General features: G+C 40.9%; 3 protein-coding genes and 1 long non-coding RNA gene across 9 annotated transcripts; 3 read left to right on the plus strand and 1 right to left on the minus strand.

Annotated features, from left to right (window-relative positions):
* Positions 1 to 1,128: 1,128 nt before the first annotated feature.
* rundc3aa (RUN domain containing 3Aa) lies at positions 1,129 to 17,632 on the minus strand. 4 transcript variants are annotated; one of them, XM_074656334.1, is made up of 12 exons: positions 17,497 to 17,632; positions 15,816 to 16,042; positions 6,526 to 6,653; positions 6,150 to 6,283; positions 5,962 to 6,047; positions 5,610 to 5,699; positions 3,952 to 4,032; positions 3,700 to 3,865; positions 3,441 to 3,598; positions 3,005 to 3,118; positions 2,745 to 2,851; positions 1,129 to 2,030 (listed from the first exon to the last, which is right to left on the minus strand). In XM_074656334.1, the coding sequence occupies exons 2-12, from the start codon at positions 15,920 to 15,922 to the stop codon at positions 1,888 to 1,890; spliced, it is 1,314 nt and encodes a 437-aa protein (XP_074512435.1). In that variant the 5' UTR covers positions 15,923 to 16,042; positions 17,497 to 17,632; the 3' UTR covers positions 1,129 to 1,887. The 4 variants fall into 4 exon arrangements, with proteins under 4 accessions (XP_074512435.1, XP_074512436.1, XP_074512434.1 ...); XM_074656335.1 differs by having other exon boundaries at positions 6,538 to 6,653; positions 15,816 to 16,045; XM_074656333.1 differs by having other exon boundaries at positions 15,816 to 16,045.
* LOC141780893 (uncharacterized) lies at positions 7,696 to 12,957 on the plus strand. Its single transcript, XR_012596736.1, has 2 exons — positions 7,696 to 7,857; positions 11,272 to 12,957. It is a non-coding gene; the product is annotated as an uncharacterized LOC141780893 (long non-coding RNA).
* Positions 7,730 to 12,957, plus strand: zwi (zwilling). 2 transcript variants are annotated; one of them, XR_012596735.1, is made up of 2 exons: positions 7,730 to 7,871; positions 10,382 to 12,957. XR_012596735.1 is itself a non-coding variant. In XM_074656344.1 (2 exons), the coding sequence occupies exon 1, from the start codon at positions 9,075 to 9,077 to the stop codon at positions 9,321 to 9,323; it is 249 nt and encodes an 82-aa protein (XP_074512445.1). In that variant the 5' UTR covers positions 8,541 to 9,074; the 3' UTR covers positions 9,324 to 9,522; positions 10,382 to 12,957. The 2 variants fall into 2 exon arrangements, 1 of the variants encoding a protein (XP_074512445.1); XM_074656344.1 differs by lacking the exon at positions 7,730 to 7,871 and adding an exon at positions 8,541 to 9,522.
* On the plus strand, positions 17,105 to 20,976 carry rnf113a (ring finger protein 113A). 2 transcript variants are annotated; one of them, XM_074656343.1, is made up of 11 exons: positions 17,105 to 17,211; positions 17,251 to 17,312; positions 18,364 to 18,443; positions 18,527 to 18,625; positions 18,771 to 18,878; positions 19,285 to 19,394; positions 19,913 to 20,019; positions 20,266 to 20,355; positions 20,432 to 20,525; positions 20,604 to 20,710; positions 20,824 to 20,976. In XM_074656343.1, exons 1-11 carry the CDS (start codon positions 17,168 to 17,170, stop codon positions 20,892 to 20,894), a joined length of 972 nt encoding a protein of 323 aa, XP_074512444.1. In that variant the 5' UTR covers positions 17,105 to 17,167; the 3' UTR covers positions 20,895 to 20,976. The 2 variants fall into 2 exon arrangements, with proteins under 2 accessions (XP_074512444.1, XP_074512443.1); XM_074656342.1 differs by having other exon boundaries at positions 17,153 to 17,312.
* The last annotated feature ends 406 nt before the right edge of the window (positions 20,977 to 21,382 follow it).

Below are 21,382 nucleotides of genomic sequence, written 5' to 3' on the forward strand. Positions count from 1 at the left end.
TAAACCTTCACTATTAATATACTTTGACATGAGAGAAAACTGGTCACTATTCAAGTTATAATGTATCAGAAGCATTCAATAAAATAAACAAAAATAATATTCAGTATTTGATATCATGTCCAGTAGTCTTCCAATTAATTCATTTATTTAACTAAATATTCATATTTTGTTCATAACACATGTATTCACGATGACTTTTAACTTACTTAGCTATTTCATTTAATTTCAAAATTTATTTCGAAAATGAGAATGATCATACAAACAAGTGGGCAGCCAGAAAAAAAATAATATTTATGTACAATGAAAAGCATAAGAAAAATTAATTGTCAAATACTTGATGCCTTGGTTTACATATTCGAAAACAATGATCACATTTTATTTATTTATTGGTTTAAAGATGCACATTGGAAATTATTATAAAATAAATTACATAATCCAACAAATTATTAATTGAAAAATTAATAATAGATAAACATTTAAATATATAAAATAAAATATAAAAATAACTGAATTATTATTATTATTATTATTATTATTATTATTTCAGTTCATTTTTAAAATGTATTGTCAGGGGTCTTTTTTGTACTGTACTACTTTAATCAATACTTTTTGTTATATGCATTGCAAATTATTAACAAAGAAAATTACATAATATAAAACAAATTATCAATTGAAAATGTAATAATAAATAAATATCAAAATATTTTAAAGAAAATATAAAAATAACAGAATTATTATTATTATTTTAGCTCATTCAGATTTCTGTTCTGGAAATGTATGCAAATTAGCACATATTTAGAGGAATTTGGGGAAGTTTCATGGTGATACCTATTAGTTACATATTTTTAGCCTATTCTCCCAGTAAGATTTATCTTATCTTTATAATTTATCTATCCACATGTTTCCCTGTAAGGCCCTCAGGTTGTTCTTAAGAATTAATAAGCATTTTGGGAATTCATGCAATGTTGCACCTAATAATGTTAAACCACAAGATGGAGCCAGAGCACACGTGTCCCATGCAACAAGCTGCTCAATCCAACATCTCATTTAACCGCCTGTTATTTTTAAAGAATCATCTTCCTGTCTTACTCTCCAAACAACGTTGTGATCCACACAAACAGACACACATAATGGAAAAAAAGGCAGTTTATTGCAACACAAAACAAACAGAAATAACTCAATGTATACGTGTAGAAAGAACATACTGCTGTATTGGATAAAAATCAGATAAATTAACATATGTGGTAGATTGAGATTTGATAGATTAAATAAATAGCTGCACAGATTTAAAACAGTGTTTGAAGCAGGAATGATATGCACGTTCAGGGGTGGCAGACCCCAGATACAATTCAGTCACGCCCATAAAACATACGTCTCAGTGCTACGTCACTGTGAGGACAGTCTTTATACGGATAATCTGCATCTCTTAAAATGATCTCTCTTTGCAAGTGGCTGCATCCAAAGAGCTGCAAGTGCTGTTTTGGTTACATTTGGACAAGAAAGTTGAAGCACAAACACACAGATGATGCCATGGGGGAAGAATACTGATCAAATAAGGAGCAAGATGGGAAAACTATTTGAGGAAATCAAGGTCTGACAGGAGTTTGCGGAGGATTTCACAGATAGTACAAAGTGGTTGTGAGAGAAGAGTCGAGCAGATAAGGCGAGGAGCAGGGAAAGAACCAAAAGAGATGGATCCTTTCAGCTTCAAGATGACGTCACTCTCATGTGTACAAAAATCCAGAGATGGTGTCACGACTTCTCGTGGAGCTGTTGATGGTCTTGGTGGATTCTTGGGAGCAGGGGTTTTGGTCGGGTTCGTGGTCAACGCAGCATCACCAGGCAGGCAGACAGGCTGGGGGTTAAATCTCTGTTGGTCTGGAGCTCTTAGCTGGGAGTGAGCGCAGGGCTGGGGTCAGTGCTGATGTTGACCAAACACTCGCTGGACTTGAGGCTGGCCAGCGACCTGGAGCTCGGTAAAGAGGCCAGAGAGCCACACAGACCCAGCATGGAGGGAGTGGTGTCTTTTCCTACAGGGGACAAAACAAGAGGAGAAGCACAATAAAACGGAGCCTCTGCTCGTGCATACTTCAAGCTGCCCACGTGAAACACCATAAGCAGCCATCAAGCCTGCCTTTGTATGAGTATGTATGTACATGTGCAGGGGTGGCTGCCTCTGAGAGGCTTTTATGCAACAGAGGGAAGTGTGCAATTATTCCTACTCAAGCAGAAATGTTGTAACTTTACTACTGTGTTTTCTAGTCTGGAGTACGCTAAGTCAAATGTAGCTGCTTCAAGATGTACTCAGTTACTTAGGAATATTGCAATAAAGCCGACAAAAAAGATTTGTCGCAAGCTTTTAGTATGTTTAGTATGCGGTTAACGGGTAAAACTTTTATTTTAGAATCAGAATTATTATTGTTATTATTCCCTTTTTAATAATAATAACACCTTATTTCTATTGTCATACCTTCTTATCTTATGTTCTTTTTTTCGTCATGTATGATCTCTGCCTGTTTTTTTATTTTGAAGCACGTTTTATTTTGAGTCTACGTATGTCATATGAAATGTGCTATATAAATAAAACTTGATTGTTTGATTGATATTGCATAAAATGAAGCAAATTAATGCATAAAGTGCAACAAAAAAACAACAGAATAACAGTACACTACAAATCACTGCAGGTTTAAATGTTGCAGTGAATATGTTGTGATGAATGCAGTAGCAGTGACAAGTGTTTCTACCTCCTGAAGTCCAGGCAGCGTCTCCGTTCTGTCTCCCATCAGCCCTCTGGGAGTCAGAGTTCAGACTGACATCAGCAGAAAGTTGCTCCAAACTGTGGAAACTCCTCCTGGATGGACAAAAACATCATCAAGGCACAATAATCTGAAGTTCTGGACATTAATTGCATCTATAAGCGTCTGCTAACTTGTGCTATGTTTGTTATTTACCAATAGGGATCACATATATTTATATATGTAACATATTGTTCATGTGAGTTTACCTGCGGAAAAGTTTGACATCACCCAGGTTGTTTGTGATGGTGGACCACTGGTTGACCAGCGGGATGGAGAGATCTTTAGCCAGATGGGAGGAATCACACGGCATGAGGGCAGAGCTGCATGAAGCACACAGTACAAATAACTAAATTGAGAAGTGATACTTTTAGCAAACAAATAGGTTGGCTTAACAACATCAAGGATGGCACCTTCAGGTATGTTTTTTATTGCATCTCAATGCACTTGAAATCAGATGGGTCAGAGTAAAACAGGTGTAGCTTCTCAATGAGTATTGCATCATTTCTTTTCATCTTCTGTGGAGAAACCTGCTGAACGTGCACATACTGTATAATGCTGGGAAGCTAATGTGTGTTTGTGAGAGAAGGGACAAATAAAATAGATTATATAAATGTGATCCATAGTTTGTGTGCGGTTTCTCACAGTTGTGCCTGCAGCTCCAGCACGACGGCCTCCAGCTCCTTCTTCTCCTGCTGGCTCTGGACCGTCAGCTCCTCCACCTTGGATCTCAGGCGCTTGTTCTCCGTCTCCACGTTCTTCAGCTGGGATTCCCGCAGGCGCACCAGCTCCTCCAGGTAACCCTGCAACATGACAGTAAGGTGATTCATGTATGCAGAAGCCCATAATGAAAGAGAAGAATAAAAACAGCTGTAACTTGGTTTTAGCAGATGTTGTGCGTCACCTTCTGGGCGTAGACGATCTTAAACCTCTGCTCCATCTTGCGACACTTGTTGCTCCAGCTCTCTTCGTCGGTCACCAGAGGGATGTAGGGATGCTCGGGGACACTCTCCTCGCTGTTACTGCTGTCCACGCTGCGACGGTCATCCTCGTCACTCAGGTAGTCGTAGCTGCACAGCGGAGAGGCGACAATGTTGCAGCGTCGCACATTCACACAAATGTGATGCTAAAACTGGAGTGACGGGATCAGTCTCACCTCTGAGTGAACTTCAGGTAGGGCGTGAAGTCAATCACAGCGGAGGATTTCCCATCCAGAGTTTCCCCCTTCAAGCAAAAACTGCAGAGACAAAAAAACTAATTGAAAAAAATGATATTTATGACACAAACCTGAAGGCACCCTTCAGGTTTGTGTCATAAATATCATTTTTACATTAAATATCAATGTATTGAAATGCAGGATGGAAGCCACATATGCAAAAATGTTCGGATTTATATGTATATAATGCATGCACTATTCTATATGTAATGGCCCCTTTTATACTGTATATGTGTCAAACCTACATTCACTTACATAATTGATATGGAAATATATTAAACATGAGAAAGTACATGTACATCTTATCACAATGTATTATTCATGAATACATACTGCCTACTAAGACTAAACGGAGGAGTTGGGACCCCAAATGAGATTGCAAGATTTCTAAGACGGATACATTGATATTTATTTGATATATTTTTTTTATTAAAAAAGTAATAAAATAGGTTTGAAATAGCAAATTATTTCAGAATAATCCGTTAAATTGTGCTCCTAAAATAGAATATGCTATACTGAAATATATATTCCAGCTTTTACACTCTTTAATCCCTAAATATTGGGTCTAAAAATAATGTAACAGGTATAGACTGTATATATGAAGTGGACGTAGTCATGGTGACGTCACCCATTGGTTTTGTGGACTACGGTTTTGAAGCCTCGACATTTTGGTCATCGCCATCTTGTTTTTTGAAGTGACACGAGAGGGTGGAGCTAAGTTCAACCGAACGCTGAATAAGATGTTTTTAGGCGACCAAAATGTTCTAATTAAATTAACTCACAAACAGAAAACACACTGTGAAAGGGGTAAAGTTGTTGAAAATATGGACAACACCCAGACCGGACAATACCGGGCTAGTGACCTGTCAATCACAAGGTAGCCACGCCCTAAAGCATACCCTGCTTTATGGTCTATTTGACTCTAAAGATTTTTTTTTTTAGCTCTTTATGCCTTTATTAGATAGTGACTGAGACAGTATTGAAATGGGAAGAAAGAGAGAGGGGACGACATGTAGCAAATGGGCCACAGGTCAGATTCGAACTCCAGGCCGCTGCGCTAAGGGTGCCTTGGTACATGGGGCGCCTGCTCTACCAGGTGAGCTACAGTGGCGCCCCTCTATTTGACTCTAAATGGGAGCATAATTTACGAAATGAACATCATGCTGTGTTAAAGAAGACTTGAAACTAGCAATTGAGACCATAAACTCATGTTTACAATGTTTACTGAGGTAATAAATCAAGTGAGAAGTACATCCATACAGATGTTCCCCACTGGTAACAGGCCAAAAAAGGTTTGGAGTCTCACCCAACTTAATAACATATAAATTCAACTTATATAGTGCTTTTCAAGGACTCAAAGACGCTTTACACTATGGGGGGAAACGGTGTGAGACAAACGACACACACAGGCGCACTCTCATACATACACACGGACAAATGGGTAAGGGGAGGGGGGGCTAGGAGTAGGCAGAGGAAAAAAGAAGGGTCTTGAGGCGGGACTGGAATAGGGTGAGGGAATCAACTTAGGATACTTAAAACAGTGCGTGTACTTATATATTTAAACTCTGTATATGAGAGTCTGCAGTGGGCATCGTCACCTGAAGTCAATGGCGCTCAGTCCAATGAGCATGCCAGTCAGGACTTGAGCTTCCTCTCTCAGCATAATGGCTCCATCATCATAGAACCTCCTGTCAGGTGAAGAGGTGGTTATCATCTCTGGACTTTCAGATATAATACAACTGTGATTCTACCTGCATTTTCAATTTGTTTTGATGTTAAAGATCTGTAGCAGGCGTGTACTTTCCTCTGGTGCAATGAAAGTGATGTAGTCTACTTTGAGTGCTTAGGGTGAGCAGACATGGCCACCATGAAGCCGTAGCTTAGAATCAAAGACTAAAATAAACAAAATAAGAAATTTGTTTGATTGTCCCTTTAACTCATGAGTCTGACCTGGTTGTTCTTGTGTCCCTCAGAGCAGTGGACACATATTCAGACAGACGTTTCTCCATCAGCGCCACTCGAATCCATGCGCGTCCCTGTAGGACAACGTAAGAAGTGAGTAGGAACAGAGGGCTTTCTTTTCTGCGCTCTCAAGCAATATCCCACACACACACAATTCTGCATACAAACATCCTTGCCTTTGCTCGTGATGTGCTGATGTTCTCTATGTTTTCGATGCTGGCGATGCAGTTGTTCTGCACCTTGCTGCACGCCAGCCGGATGTATTCCCAGAAACTGCGCTGTCCATCTGAGCTGAACCAGCTTCCTGAACCTGGTCCAAGATTAAAACACTGCAATGGATCACTTCAGACAACGGCCCACACTGCAAGCATGCAATCACGGCGACGGTGCAGCTAACTGTATAATCATGCACATTTTTCGCTTCCATGGTTAATGTTTACAGTATAATCTATGCTGTAGATTTCTATTCCAGTTTCATATTAAGTTATTACTGCCTCACACTCAAAGTCATATTAACTGACTTGTCCTCTCTTTTCCTTTACTGTATGTTACCTGCAGTGTTACCTTTGAAGCGGTGGCTGAGGATGTGCTCCAAAATCGCGGCAAAGTTAATAAACTCCTCGGATGAGTCATCTATGGGCTCTGCTGTGTACTTTTCTAGGAGAGTCTTTACAGAGAATCTGAAATAGAAGCACACATGGAGAGAGATGAATTAGAAAAACACAAGACAGCAATGGACAAACAATCTGGTTGTGTGCTGCACAAGCCGCTGAAATGCAGCCGTGTACTGTACCCAAGCAGACAAGTGTACTACTGTATTTGAACCCTTCAACAATAGCGGGGAAGAGGTTTTTTTTTTTTTTTTTTTTCGGACCAACGCCATCTGAGGTCACCCCCAATTGTCTTGTGTACTACACAATGTACCCCTTCAGTGCTTTGGCAGTGTTATCATGAAAACAATACAATTAACCCCCTGTCCTTTGAGCCTTTGTGCAGGCTGTGATTCCAGGTCCCTTTGGGTCTCGTCTCTCTGAGGGACCGGCATCAAAGAATGATCAAATAATTCCCTCCCCCTCATCTATACATGGTGGTGTGATCTATTTAGGGCAGCCGCATCCGCAGCTTTAGTTTGGCTTTTGACCCCGCTGCACCACACGTATGCAGCTCGGAGGTTAGGAGCCGGCATCCAGGCACGGGCTCAGGCTGACCGCCTCCGCTATCGATGGGCAACACGAGCATCACCGAGGGCAAGACTGCCCTGGCAGTGGGAAAAACCTCCATAGCCAGGGGAAAGACTACCGTAGCCATGGGCAACTCCTCCATCTTCAGGGGAGTGACCACCACCTCCATGGGAGATTCCACCATCGAAAGGCAGAAGACGACGGTGGCTCTAGGACGGGCCAGCTTCAGTCGGGGAACCACGACCACCTCCTTGCGCAAAGCCTTGACGGCCAAGCGCAGGACCACCTAGATGGAAAGGACCCCTGAAGCCAGGGCTAAGACACCCAAAGCAGCCAAGCAGTCCAAAAAAGACTCTAACAATGAGTGGAAAACCACATTCGCATCAAGCAAGACCTCCTTCACCAAAGGCAGGGTTTCGTTCCTGAGGACTAAGTACGCCATCTCCTGGGGCAAATCCTCCATCTTCTGGAGCAGAACCACCGTAACTTTGGGCAACACCAACATAGCGGTGGGCAAAACCTCGGTTACACGAGGGGAGACCACGAGCTCTCTCACCACTCTGACCTTCACCCATGGGACCAAGTCTGTGTCTGTGTTCAAAACCACCCTCATCAGGGGCACAGAAACGCACAGCAACATCTACTGGGACTTTCACACTATTCCTGCTGCACACACTTAAACATCCAAGGATATTTCTATCTGGTCAGTGTTAGCAGGTCAGTAGTATTAAGAGAGTCAATAAAAGCTGCTATGTTTGTGATCAATGTGGCGTTACATCATCTGTCACCTGTTTGCACAAGGTGCATTCCCAAAGTAAGAAAGTGCTAAGTGAGTCGCACATCTAATGGGTTTGCAACCGAGAGTGAGATTTTCCAAAGCCTTGCTGAGCGTGTTATGCAAATGTGACGGCGATGAGATGATGGTGTGTCTACTTGGCAGGGAGGGAACGTGTGAAACAGCCATGTGGGATGTATGTGCAGACACAAGAGAATGTGTGTGTTTTTCATCAGCACTGTTCTCCTGTTTATTGTGCATCACCAACACGTCAACATCTTTGGTACAAATGTGGTATTTTTGTGCATGCATGTGGTTGATTGCCTGCATTTTCATAACTATGCTGCCATATTTCCACCAGAAAACATAGTTTTGAACTGAAGCTGGTTGATGTAACAATGCTTATAAAAGTAACATGTCTAAACACTGCTTGGTGTGATTGTTTTGTAAGTTTTTGTGAGATATTCTACGATCTAAACGACATAAATGGTAGAAATTAGAGACTCAAATGAGTAGCAAAGAGTTCAGCAAGGACACAAGTGGGTAGTAAACACCAATTGGAGGGGCCGCACCCATGTTTCAAATGGAGGGACACAAATGCAGGAGAGGTGCAATCAAAGCCTCAACATGAGGAGAACATGAACATATTCATCCTTTCTCTTATCAAATGTGACACTTATCTCCACATATGTTACATACAGGCGTACACAGAGGCTATGTCTTACAATCAAAAGCTATAGGGAACAATGGCTCAGAAGAAAGTGATGTCACCGCAGATTGCCCCCTTTGCAACAATGTGTCCTTCAACCGTCCGGTGTCGTCGTGGAGATGGGACAATCGCTCCACTGTCCCCGTCCCCCCAGATAGGCTGTGGCCACCTACGGCTGCCTCTGTCCATTCACAGGGACACATGGGTGGTATGTGGCCTTCCAGAGCCCACGTCGATCATCTCAACGAAAGCATTATGCGACACGGGGGTCGCGCTATCCACGCTTAGCATTCTGGTCTGCTCTGGATTGCGACAGATGTTACTATCACCCCCGAGGGGCAGAGCGGGACGTGCTGCATGAGTGTGCGATGCTTTGCGTCGAGTGAGCCCCGAACCCCGTCGTCGAATCTGGGTCAGGAAGAAGAGTCTCTCCTCAATGGGCAACACCAGCTTCACCGAGGGGAAGACGGCCTTAACTTTGGGCAACACCACCATAAAGAGGGGGAAGTCCAAGCTTGCCATGGGTGGCTCGTCCATCACCAGGGGCAAGAAAACAACATCGCTTGGCTCCTCCACCATCACCAGCGGGAAGACCAAGATCGCCCTGGGGGGCGCCTCCTTCAGCAGGGGCTCCACCACCACCTCATTTCGGAAAGCCCTCTTCCCCAAACGCAAGACGCTCTAGATGATGAGAGGGGACCTCATCGCGGGGTGGCACAAAATGTCACAAGAAAGAAGACGAACGAAGCGCCACCACAGAGAACATTCGGACACCACTTCAGCATCTGCACAGGGTCTGCTCCAACTGAGAGCCAAAACTGGATTAGATTTACTTTTGGACCTTTGACTTGTTTTTGGTCATGCCGGATTTATCAAGGAAACAGGTCAGTGGCACCTAAACTCTGTCTCATAATGTTATCTGTAGAAACCAAGTAGGTCAGTCAGGTTTAGATGTATAACAGAACTCCAGGATGGCATAAATGGCCAATAGGTTCATTTAACCTTCTCAAAGAGATCTGACCTTTTGCATGACTTTGTCTCAAGGAAGTTTAGAAGTTTTGTTAGATATGATTTTGTAGGGAACTGTACTATTCTGTCTAAAACTTAAGATGAAGAGTGGGTAGTGAAACATATGGTCAAATCTGGACAGAAACATTTATGAAATCAAGCATCATGCAGAGTGCCGAGCCTTTGGAAAACCCCAGTGGTTCCCAGGGCCCAGTATGGGAACCACTGATTAATGGCCGCCCGTTTGTTGATGTAATAGCATTTAAAATCATAACAGAAGAAAGTCAACTGTTGTGAAAAGGGCTTCTCTGACCCGATAAAGTGGTGGCGTTATCTCAAGGGGAACATTACGGCAGATTATTTTAAATTAACTGACGTCCTTTGATCTGAAGGGGAATTGCTGGCGTGCCTCAAATGCAAATGGATGGAGTGGAATATCAAAATGCTCTTGGTACGATTTGACACTGAAAAACAACTGCGGGGCCCTCTGACAAGCTTCTTTTGTGCCCCCTCTCGCTCAGGCTGGATCGCTGCCAAGCCCACTCTCAGCTCTCTTTAAATGCCCTCTTGTTCTCCTTTCTCACCCCTCTACTGTACTTACACAAGCGCATTTGATCCGCAGCACCACCTAGGATAACCAAAACTACATTTATCAGCAGTGACAAAAGCCTAACTCTCTCAGCTTTCTTTTTTTCCCCCTGACTCCTATCTCTCTCTCTTTCTCTTTCTGTCTAGTCTTGGCATAACCAGCAGGATCAGATGACACAGGCAGACTCCTCACTGGCCGCAGCATTGTGTAACCACCAGCCAGTGCTGTTGTTTATCGTCCTGGACTGTCGAGGGAGACGTCCTGTCCTGTACTGGATCTGCACAAAGATAAAGTGCTTCGACAAATATTAAGAAAAGAATGATAATTTGGGTCATATCTGAATAGGTTATAAAAAATGCAACTGCAGCAGGGTGTGTCTCTCTCTCGCTCTCACCGGCCCCATCTGTGAATAAGCGTCCAGGCAAAGTGTTTCATGGTCAGAGGAGGTGTAGAGGGATTAGCGTGCAAAGTGGACAGTGAGGGTGATGGGTTGAGAAGCGTGGAGAGTGTAAAGCAGATGTTTGAATATGACAGGGGGGTAAAATAGCAGGTTGATCCGCAGATGAGAGACGCCCAAATGTTAAGTCAAACCAACAGAGACTTCTGCTGTAATTTCACATATTTGATGGTAAAAAATAGCTTTGGAAATTAGGGAAAATGCAAAAGAAGGCTGCACAGAAACTGAACTAGCAAACAATGTTATTGCAGACGTGCAAAGATTTGTTCCTATTATACCTTAAAAATGGAGCTGAGAGGTGGAAAGTGGCACTCTTTACTATTCAGAATTTTAAAAAGGACAACCCACGTGCAGAAGCATGTCCACGAGATATGAGTACGTGGTCGTGTTTACTACAGCGCAGGACATTTTATTCTCTCCTCTCGAGCCACGCCCCGGAAGAGCTCAAACCGAGATGCACCACATCGCCGCCCTCCGTGCTTTCACTCCCCGCTCCTTTTGTTTACAGGAAGCAGCTGTAGGGATAGCACCTCACATCAGACCTGTCAAGTCTCACTCATCTTATCTATGTTTTCTTAGGTTCACCGTGTCCACGGCAACACTGTTCCTCCAAGACGACGGCATGAGAGATTTCTTAGCCAGACTAAAGCAACAACACAGTCAATTTTAAAACATTACAGTACAGCATGTTGCCTGTAAACAAATTGTAACAGCATTTTGGCTCGGATAAACAAACTGGACTTCCCACTGACTGCAGAAAGCCTCGGCCCTGCCATGTTAAAATAAAACCTGTTGCTAGTGGCAACAGCACAGAGATGCAGTAGATCACGATGACACTGCTGTCACTGTGGACATGATAAATATCACCAAGTCTCTTCAAAGCCATTAAGACAAAGCACCTGTGGATTTTCTGATGCTGTCGGGTAAAAAAACACTGCAGCTAAAATCATCACGGTCATTTCAATGTATTACCCTCAGTCTGAAGGCTGATACAAGCCTCTGCAGGAGGACATTTTTACAAGTTTGGATTTGGATAAACTCAAAATTAGCTGAATATTCTTTTCATTTCGAAGTTGCAAATTTTTCACCTGACCGCAGCAGTCTCTTTTATTGTTTTTCTCTGCCATTATTATCTTTATCGTAACGCCTATAAGTCCCTGGCACTTGCAGAAACTGTTCCCTGTGGCGGTGCAAATGTTTGATCAGGTTTATTATACACAAATGTCTATTGCTGTACATATGTGTTTCTAATTCTAATGGGCTCCTTCTGTTAAGTATGACACTGTAAACACAAGGCACTGAAACATTGTGCCTGGTACTGGTGACCCACTTTATGCCAGATCATGTGAGTACACTTTTAAAAAAAAGAACCGTGATGATAGTTTGTCTCTGTTATGACCACCCCGGTGACAGACAGGGGAACATGTGACGACCCCAAACCAGAACAGAAACATCCCCCTTCTCTGAAGTCCCACAAAAAGACATAAGGTCTTGTTGGGAGTGTTAATCTCTGTGTGTGTTGATTGTATTTTAAACGTGTATGATGTGACAGTGAGGGAAAAGGGGTCAGGCTTTAAATATACACATACACAGGGGGGAAATAAAGGCTTGGCCTGGTGTACTAATCTAGCACTAACGTCAGCTTAGTTACTGTAGCCAGGCAACAGTTCACGCTGTGGAAGTAGCTGTGTCTCAGCCTGGATCCTGTATCCTGCACCAACATGACGCCCAGCCTCTGCTGATTCAGGATCACTCTCCAATGAGACTGTGCGAACATACACAACAGCTTTTGACTACTTGAATCACCTCTGACCAGAATGGCATCAAGAAGAAAAACATTTTAAAAAAGGTCAGAAACATCCTGAATCTGACAGCGACACAGACGCGCCTGGAAGGAGTCACCCTCCAACTGAACCTAATCAATGTCATGTTCATTAGAGAATGGAAAGAAACTGTGTAGCAAGCATTACTGACGGAAAGCTGTTTGTGATTTATTTCTGTCTCGTCCTGTGTGTTTGTCATTAAAATGCTTAAATGATTAAATTGGTCTTAGCACGACCTGGCCGACCTGAAAACAACAGTGTTTTTGTTCCCTCGCTAATCTTTCACTGCGTGTTGTTGTGAGTCCCTCGTGAGAACTTTTCTTTCTTTGCAGGCATGCTCTGTGTGACGTTGTGTGTTTTGCTTCACTGTATGTGTCACTAAAAGGCAGACAGGACCTTGGATAGAAAGGTACTGGAATAAAAATGCTTGATTGTGTGTCTATTTGAGAGTCTGGACTTTGCCTTTTTTATTTAATTTTTTTTAGAGGGGTTTATTTAATTTTAAACACATTCATTGTGAATAATGCAAAAGATTATGGAGTTATAGGAGTGCCATAAAAAATAATAAATCTGTAAAATAATAAGAAAATAAATGTGTGTATAAAGAGGATTATATAAAAGAATAAATAAGTAAATAAATAAATATGGAAATATAAAGACAAATAACAAAATATATAATAAAATTATAAGCATTTTCATTTATTTTCACATTAATTTCTTCATATATTTCTGTATATATTAAATATATATATTTACTTTTTGCACATACAAAAAAATATTTATTTATTTTTATAAAATGTAATTTATTTATTTGTATCCCTTTACTTTTCCTCATTCTTTTCCCTATTGTTTTTCTATTCCTTAAATTTTAAATAAGAAAAGAGTAATTTATATGCAATATTAAATAAATATATATTTGAAAAAATATATATAAATAAATATATACAGAAATAAATGAACAAATACATGTGAAAATAAATAAAAATTCTTATAATTATTCTTTTATATTTTATTTATTCCTCTTTATATTTCCATGTTTATTTTCTTGTCCTTTTACAGATTTATTATTTTGTATGACACTACTATGACTCCATAAAAGAATTGAATTGAAGAATTTGAATTCCTAGAAAAATAAAAAAGAGGTAAGAGCAGGATATGAATGCATGACGTCTCTTTGGCAGAATGCCTGCACACAAATATTTACGTCCCTGTCTGCAGTACTAGTAGTATTTATGACTATTCAATTTGCAATTCAAGACCAACAGCAATGCTATAATACATTTTACGAGAGCACTATAAAAGTATCAAAGCTGTAAATGTCCCTGGTGATATCACAGAATATAAAAATACTATAAAGCAGGATAAGGTCACTATAAAATAGCTCAATCAGCTTTTGGACTATTTCAAGATGTCACCCCCGGCTCTATGAAGATAAATATTTTTCAGTATTTTTCTGACATTTTATAGACTAAACAGTGTATCAATTAAACAAGAAAATAATCAGCAGATTAATTCATAATGAAAATAATTGTTAGTTGCAATCCCGATATCAAAGACACATTTTAAGCCAGATTTGAAGTATTTTAGCAATATGAATTTAAGAGATTACTTTGTACAACACTGAGACAATAATAATGAATAGGTATTTTCTGGAGTAGCATTCATGACTGCAGTTTATTTGCAGTTCAATAACTATAGTAATCTTGCAGATAATATCAAAGGGAAAACATAACAGCCCAGTATCCTCATGAAGAATACTATTATTACTTTAAGAGTGATTATCAATGCATTCAATAAATAAATAGTCTCTAGGAAATAACCACATGGTAAAGCCTATTTTTGTATACTCCTATGTTAATTAAATATTTCACAAATGAAAAGTACAGAGTATTTTGTCATTTTGAGAACTTGAGTGCAAAATAAACATAACAGTTTAAAGTGAAATTATAGAGAAAAAATAAATAAATAAAGGCCTAGCCTATATCACGATAAAAACGATATAGAAAAATATAAACATTTTTATATCGTTATGACGATATATATCATCATATTACCCAGCCCTAGTATGTATATATTGCCTGCTGAGGAACATTAACACCATAAAACAGGACAAGGTCATCACATATATAATATTATTGAGTCCCTCAGAGACGGTTTAGTCCCAAAAAGAATATTTATAAAAATACTAGAAATTGATTTTTAGACTATTTAGATCAGGGGTTTCCTACCTGAGGGGTCACAAAATAAATCTGACACAAGATGATTAAAGGGATAAGAAAGAAAAACATCGTTCACAAAAATAGTCAGATTGTGTGTTTTTTTTTCTTGTGAAGTCTTGGACACATTCACATCCTGTGGGCCCCTGAAAATCACTCTTTGGTCAAACTACACAAGCAATCATGTCCACACTAAGGCCTCAACCTGACATTTTTGCATTTAGAGGAGGTCACAAGACAAAAAGTTTGGAAACTACTGATTTAGATCATACTGAGACACACAACAGATGACTTAAAATGTCAATAATGTGCATAAAAAGGAAGCCACTGTGAAGGAAGCCTCGTTACTCACCGAGTAACGTTTGAAATCCGAGATGTAATTTATGTACAACTGGACATCTCATCAGGTGAGTTCTGTGGTGCACATGAGTTTACAGCCCTTAACCTCTCTGAACGCTGCACAGGACAGTGATTTATGAGACTGCACATCACAGTCCATAAGCACTCAGTGTGCTGTGCAGGCTGAGGGACACTGATGGGGGGGAGGAGTCCTTGCACTAACCTTGTCCCATTCAAGGCACTCAACCTCACTGTGATGGAGGAGGAAACCTGCTGCTGGCTGTTGTATTTCCTCTCCAGCTCTATTATAGACAACAACATTATAGCACACTAGTCTCATTTTTTTGTAACCCCTTTTGAAGCTATCAGTATAAACAAGGAATCGAGCAGGTGTCTCAACCTGTTAAAAAATACAAGAGCTTTTCCTCTGAGAGATCCTGCAGAAATGTCACACCAAAGGTATTTTAAGAAGAGTGTTGCAGGAAAGTAATGCAATTAAGGGAATATTATCAGAGTGATGGCAGGGGTATGTGAAGGTGAAAATGCACCTGCCCATCATCCCTAGCATTTCTATAAATGTCATTTTGTTCTGCATTATGTTCCATATATTGTGTGCCCTGTTTCACCCCAGGAATAAATAAACAATCTTCCATTGTGGTCAGATTATTGAATGTATGAACTGAGCCAGCATGCATGGATTGGCTACATGCAGATAAAGCTGTAAATCGACGGTGTCGTGTTATACCTGCAAACCGTGATGAGGTTTTTTCGCTCCACACCGACGCTCCGAGCAGACGCCTTTTTCGATGTCAGACCCATAGCCATTGCTGTGTGCATGCAGCCCGACTCCATCCAGCGGCGGCCCCGGGGCCTCTTCGGGATCCGTGCCCAGGCCAGGACCCTCCCTCGGCGGGCCCTGTGTCCTACAAACACCCGCTGTCCTCTGCGGGGAGCCACAGGATGCTGCTGCTGCTGCTGGAGGAGGAGGAGGAGGATGAGGAGGAGGACAGGAGAAGTCAAGTTAGAGGTGATTACATGCACAAGTTCCGGTTAGAACTTTTCGAAATAAAATCACAATCACTTATTTGCGTTTTACTGTGTTGATTGTCGAATAGTGATACTTTTATTTCCTCTTATATTTCCGGTTTTATTCAGGGTACGTCATGCACATAGCACAGCTGAGAGAAATGATGCCTTCACATACTTTTTGTATACTCGTACAAAATAGCTTTCAAGATGTACAATTTAAAAACATCATCAAATCTTTCATCAAAATCTTTTGGTATTTTTTTAGTAATTAGTATTTTATTGATTTTTTTTTTAACAAATCAAATAACTCCTTAATATAAAATTAAAAATAAATAAATAAAAATAAATAAATACATTTAACATATATATCTACAAAATCATAACATATAAATAAAATGCGGAAAAAAATACGAATCAAATACATAGTCTGACATTAATCTGCATCATGGTCTAATCTAATATAAAGAGTGTGTGTGTGCTGTGTATGCGAGTATTGGTGTGCTTTACATGAAGAAAAAGAGGCCTAATTATGAATTTAATAGAATAGAATAGAATAGAAAGCTTTATTGTCATCGTATTAAATACAACGAGATTCACAGTTGCCACTTCTGGTCAGTGCTTTAAAACAAATACTTGACAAGAATAAACGAGGCAGATAAAAACAGGTAAAACACATAGTTATAAAGCAAATACAACAGGTAAAGTAGATGTAATAAATAATAAATAAATATAAACAGAAGTGTTACACTAGACGTATAAAATATAAAAAAATAGATGTAATGTAAACAGAGGTAATGCACTTGTAAAATAGGTAAAGTAGATGTAATAAATAAAATGTAAACAAAGGTAGTTGTACTTGAGGTGTATATTGCATCAAGGATGTATTGCACAGTATGGCCAGTAGTGATTCCCTCATTGAACCAGCAGGGGGCCTCTCTCTAAAGCCTCCGGGTCAGCAGGGGGCCTCTCTCTAAAGCCTCCGGGTCAGCAGGGGGCCTCTCTCTAAAGCCTCCGGGTCAGCAGGGGGCGCTGTGTGGTGATGGTTATTTATACAGCAGTTGAAGGGAGATGGCGGAGTCTGAAGAGCCTAAAGCGGGTCCTTGCACTTTTCTGTTCAAAAAATCTACTAAGAAATTCTGCGGACGAAAGAGAAAAGCAAAATCTACTAAGAAATTCTGCGGACGAAAGAGAAAAGCGAGCGACAGCGACAAAGGTAGAGATTCATCATTCACCTCGTGTTTCTTTGTGTTTGTTTCAGGATGAGAGTGATGGTAACAGTTAAAGCTGTTGGCTTCGTCAACGGTACAGAAAAACGTCACAACTGACGTTAGCTCAACCGGCCAAGTGTTAGTGTGTTATTGTAGTCCTGTCTTTAATAAAAAAAAACAAATATTTACCTGTTAAAGAGCCGAAAGAAGCTAAAGATGAGAGCCAGTCTGTAAGCCGTTGTGTTGTTGTTGTTGTTTTGTTTCGTCACTGTTAAAAAACAGTTCCTTTATTTGTGCTGCGTTCAAACTCCCTCAGAATTCAGAAGTGTTTAACATTATTTGCGCAGCCTGCATTGTGTGGCTTGACAGCTTAAAGGTCCCATATCATGCTCATTTTTTAGGTTCCTACTTGTATTTTTTGTTTCTATTAGAACATGTTTACATGCTGTAATGTTAAAAAAAAAAAAACTTTAGTTTCCTCATACTGTCTGTGTGAATACAGCTGTATTTAACCTCTGTCTGAAACGCTCCGTTTTAGTGCATTTCAATGGAATTTCAATGGAATTGGGATATTACCATTTATGGAGAACAGCACCCCTGTGATGGAATAATTGATACACAAGTTAACTTTGGAAGGGAGAGGTCCGGAGCTGATGATGTCTTACAAAAGAAGGTTTATTGAAGCTTGATCAAGGAGAATTGTCAGGTCTCCACAATAGATGCTCTCTGCGTGAAGGGCCTCACAACTCTGTCCTTCCTCCCTGGTGCTCAGTGTCTTACCCCTTATCATGTTTTGACTTACTTCGCTCCTCTGGCATCTCTGACCCTGGTTGCCCTAGCGACTGGCTCTACGGTCTCCACTACAGGCCCAGCTGTACAGATAACGGTGGCTCCTCTAGACAGGACTCCAACCCAATAATGTCAACAGAGGGACACTCTGACAAACACTCTGACCTTTCTACCAATAAGAGAGGAATTGATGGAAAATTCCATCACAACTCCGACTTCAAGACAAGATGCAAAAAATTCAGTTCAACTCATTTTTTTTTTCTCCAGATGACAACAGTGATGAGGACCAGAGCTCTGTGGTCAGAAAAGGAAAGAGAGACACTAAAGTCAACCCCATGATTCAAAGGGTACCATACTAATAATAATATTTTAAAATCCATTTTGAGTTTGTTGGTGAGGTATTCCTGACTCTGGTCTTGTCTCTGTTCAGTCAAAGAAGGTGGAGAAAGATGAAGCATCTTCCGAGGAAAGTGAAGGAGAAAAAGAGGAGAAGAAGATCACAGTTGCCTACAAGTCAAAACGCTCAGCAGTGAGTTGAGACTTTTCTTTCTTATTGCATTTTAGTGCAGTGGTTTAAATCCCCCTCTGTTGTGAAGCCACGATCTCTTGGCTTGATGGAGGTATTGTAGAAATCTTTCTCACTCTGATATTCTCTCACTCTTGCCTCAAAAAAGAAACCAGAGGGACCCGAGGACATGGGTGCAACTGCTACGTATGAGATGGACACTGAGAAAGACAACGACGCTCAGGCGATCTTTGAGAGGAGTCAGAAAATCCAAGAGGTAAGACATGATGTTATTCTTCATGGCACATTTTTCCAAAAAGCTACAATTTAATTTAATGTTTCTTTGTACATTTTGACATTTTGTTTTAGTTAAAGGTGCTATTGATAACATTCAGCCACTAGATGTCACACCTTGTTAGAAGTAGGAACCAAACATCAGATATTTTCCACAGAGATAAACAAAACATTCATTTTGGTCCCGCCCAAATTTTTAAATGATTAATTCACAATCATAATAATTTTGTTTTAGGAAAAGTGATTTTGTCTTTCTAAAAGCTCTGTGGATGTATTATTTTTCAAAAATGATTCGTCTGCATAAAAATGCTATCAATAAGACCTTTTAAATACTCAATCATTTTGAGGTTCTCTACTGATTGGATGATCCCTTTTTTCCCCTTCAACAGGAGCTGACGGGTAAAGAGGACGATAAAATCTACCGCGGCATCAACAACTACCAGAAATTCATCAAGCCCAAAGACACCACCATGGGCAATGCCTCCTCTGGCATGGTCAGGTGAGTACTAAAGCGAGACGTATTCATCACATGCTTTCATAAGACACTCTTCATCTATGAATGCTAAGATATAATCAATTAGTTTTGATCATGGACGTATAAAAAGACCTGGATACAGTGCCGCCGCTCAGCCTTGCTTCCAATTTTTTCCAGTGGCCACTCGCGGCGATTGCAGCGAAAAATCCCCCTGCGGCCAAAAAAGCGTTTTCCCCATAGACCACCATTGTAAAAAAGACGTCTGTAAAACTGTTGACAGGACACCTCGAACTGAACACAAGGTTGATCATGACTCTATTCAGAATTTTTTATTCATGGAGGTTTTTGTAAAACTTTCCTCGAAGTCAAGAAAAGCAATTTAAAAATCTGTGATGTCATCACAATGTGAAGTCTATGGTCCAAAGTGAGGCCAGCGGGAGAAAAAGCAATTCTTATTGGAATGAATAAGCGCCATCTTGTGGTCCGGTATCCAGTTCTTTTAATACATCCATGGTGTTGATACATGTACTTTTTTTTAACAGAAAAGGACCAATCCGAGCCCCTGACCACCTGAGAGCTACAGTCAGGTGGGACTACCAGCCGGACATCTGCAAAGACTATAAGGAGACTGGTTTCTGTGGTTTTGGAGGTGAGATTTGTACCATTAAGGGCGCTTTCACAATCCAACATTTAGTCAGTTTTTAATCAAATTCTGGTGCGACTCGTTTGGGTAGTTGTGAATGCAGTAATCAAACTCTGGTGCGTAAGTATCACTTTCAGTCTGCTTCGGACTATGGCTTGTGAAAGTGCCCTAAACTATCAAAGTCACCTGCTGAATAACTAAAACTCTTCAACATCTTGACCACTCACTAGCATTCCTCTCTCCTGCTATTAGACAGCTGCAAGTTCCTCCACGACAGATCAGACTACAAACATGGCTGGCAGATAGAGCGGGAGCTGGAAGAGGGCCGATATGGAGCCAACGGTGAGTTCAGGACAAGGACTTGACAGTTTTTGTGCCTGCATTAGAATTTCCTGATCATTACTGTGCTTTCATCTAGATGACGAGAACTACGAGGTGAGCAGTGACGATGAGGATTTGCCATTCAAGTGCTTCATCTGCAGGGAGTCCTTTAAGAATCCCATCATCACAAAGTGAGCCTCTTTACCTCTGCTGCTTCACTGTTTCATTACCAGTTGCAATGTGTTAATAACCAGTTAAATATCTCCCAGGTGTCGGCACTACTTTTGTGAGGTCTGTGCTCTTCAGCATTACCGCAAGTCCAAGCGTTGCTATGTGTGCAACACTCAAACCAACGGTGTCTTCAACCCTGCTAAGGGTAAGTCGAATCTGTGGAAACATCCTTCAGACTGGGGAAGAACTACTAAGAGATGCATGTGATGAATGCAATTTAATGATTTCCTTCAATCTATTATTTTCCCGCTATGCCAGAGTTGGTGGCCAAGATGGAGAAACGCGCCGCCGCCGCAGCAGACCAGCCACCATCAGATGAGGAAGATTAGCAACATCTGAACCTTTTCAGCCCTCCCCCTTCTGTGTTTGTCTGTGTACATTTGGAATAAAATTACTTTTTTTAGACGTTAATTGCCTCACTGTGTGGTAACCTGACCCGCCCGGTGGTTTGTGACACAGAACCATCTGAGAAGACGTCTTTGGAAACTGTTTGGAAAAGGACAGGTGATTGGATGAACCATCTGTCAATCACACTCTTGCCGAAGCCAGTCGGGAGAAGAGCTAAAACATCTTTCCATCGAGAAAAGCCTTCAGTGCCGTTCTTTGCGCTTCTTTCAATGAAGAAATACTCTCCAGTTCTGATATAACTGATGCTATTGCAGCGTCTACGCTAACCTCTTCAGAAGCCGCCATTGTTGTTTAGAACGAACAGTCGCCTCTCCGTGTCGTCTCACACAAGTTAACCAAGCGCAGCTGCCAGTACCTCCTGACAGGACGCTGATTGGTCCGTGCTCTGGCTTGCCGGACACAAACTCAT

This window comes from Sebastes fasciatus, chromosome 13, assembly GCF_043250625.1.
Source record: "Sebastes fasciatus isolate fSebFas1 chromosome 13, fSebFas1.pri, whole genome shotgun sequence".
Classification (NCBI taxonomy): domain Eukaryota; kingdom Metazoa; phylum Chordata; class Actinopteri; order Perciformes; family Sebastidae; genus Sebastes; species Sebastes fasciatus.

Excerpts from the sequence above, each read along its gene's own strand:
- rnf113a (XM_074656342.1), top strand. The coding sequence starts at position 17,168 with ATGGCGGAGTCTGAAGAGCCTAAAGCGGGTCCTTGCACTTTTCTGTTC. Across the intron at positions 18,879-19,284 it reads GGAGTCAGAAAATCCAAGAG|GAGCTGACGGGTAAAGAGGA; the intron begins GTAAGACATGAT and ends CCCCTTCAACAG. Across the intron at positions 20,356-20,431 it reads GGGCCGATATGGAGCCAACG|ATGACGAGAACTACGAGGTG; the intron begins GTGAGTTCAGGA and ends GCTTTCATCTAG.
- rundc3aa (XM_074656334.1), bottom strand. The coding sequence starts at position 15,922 with ATGGAGTCGGGCTGCATGCACACAGCAATGGCTATGGGTCTGACATCG. Across the intron at positions 6,284-6,525 it reads CTTCAAAGGTAACACTGCAG|GTTCAGGAAGCTGGTTCAGC; the intron begins GTAACATACAGT and ends ATCTTGGACCAG. Across the intron at positions 2,852-3,004 it reads GATGTCAAACTTTTCCGCAG|GAGGAGTTTCCACAGTTTGG; the intron begins GTAAACTCACAT and ends TTGTCCATCCAG.
- zwi (XM_074656344.1), top strand. The coding sequence starts at position 9,075 with ATGGGCAACACCAGCTTCACCGAGGGGAAGACGGCCTTAACTTTGGGC.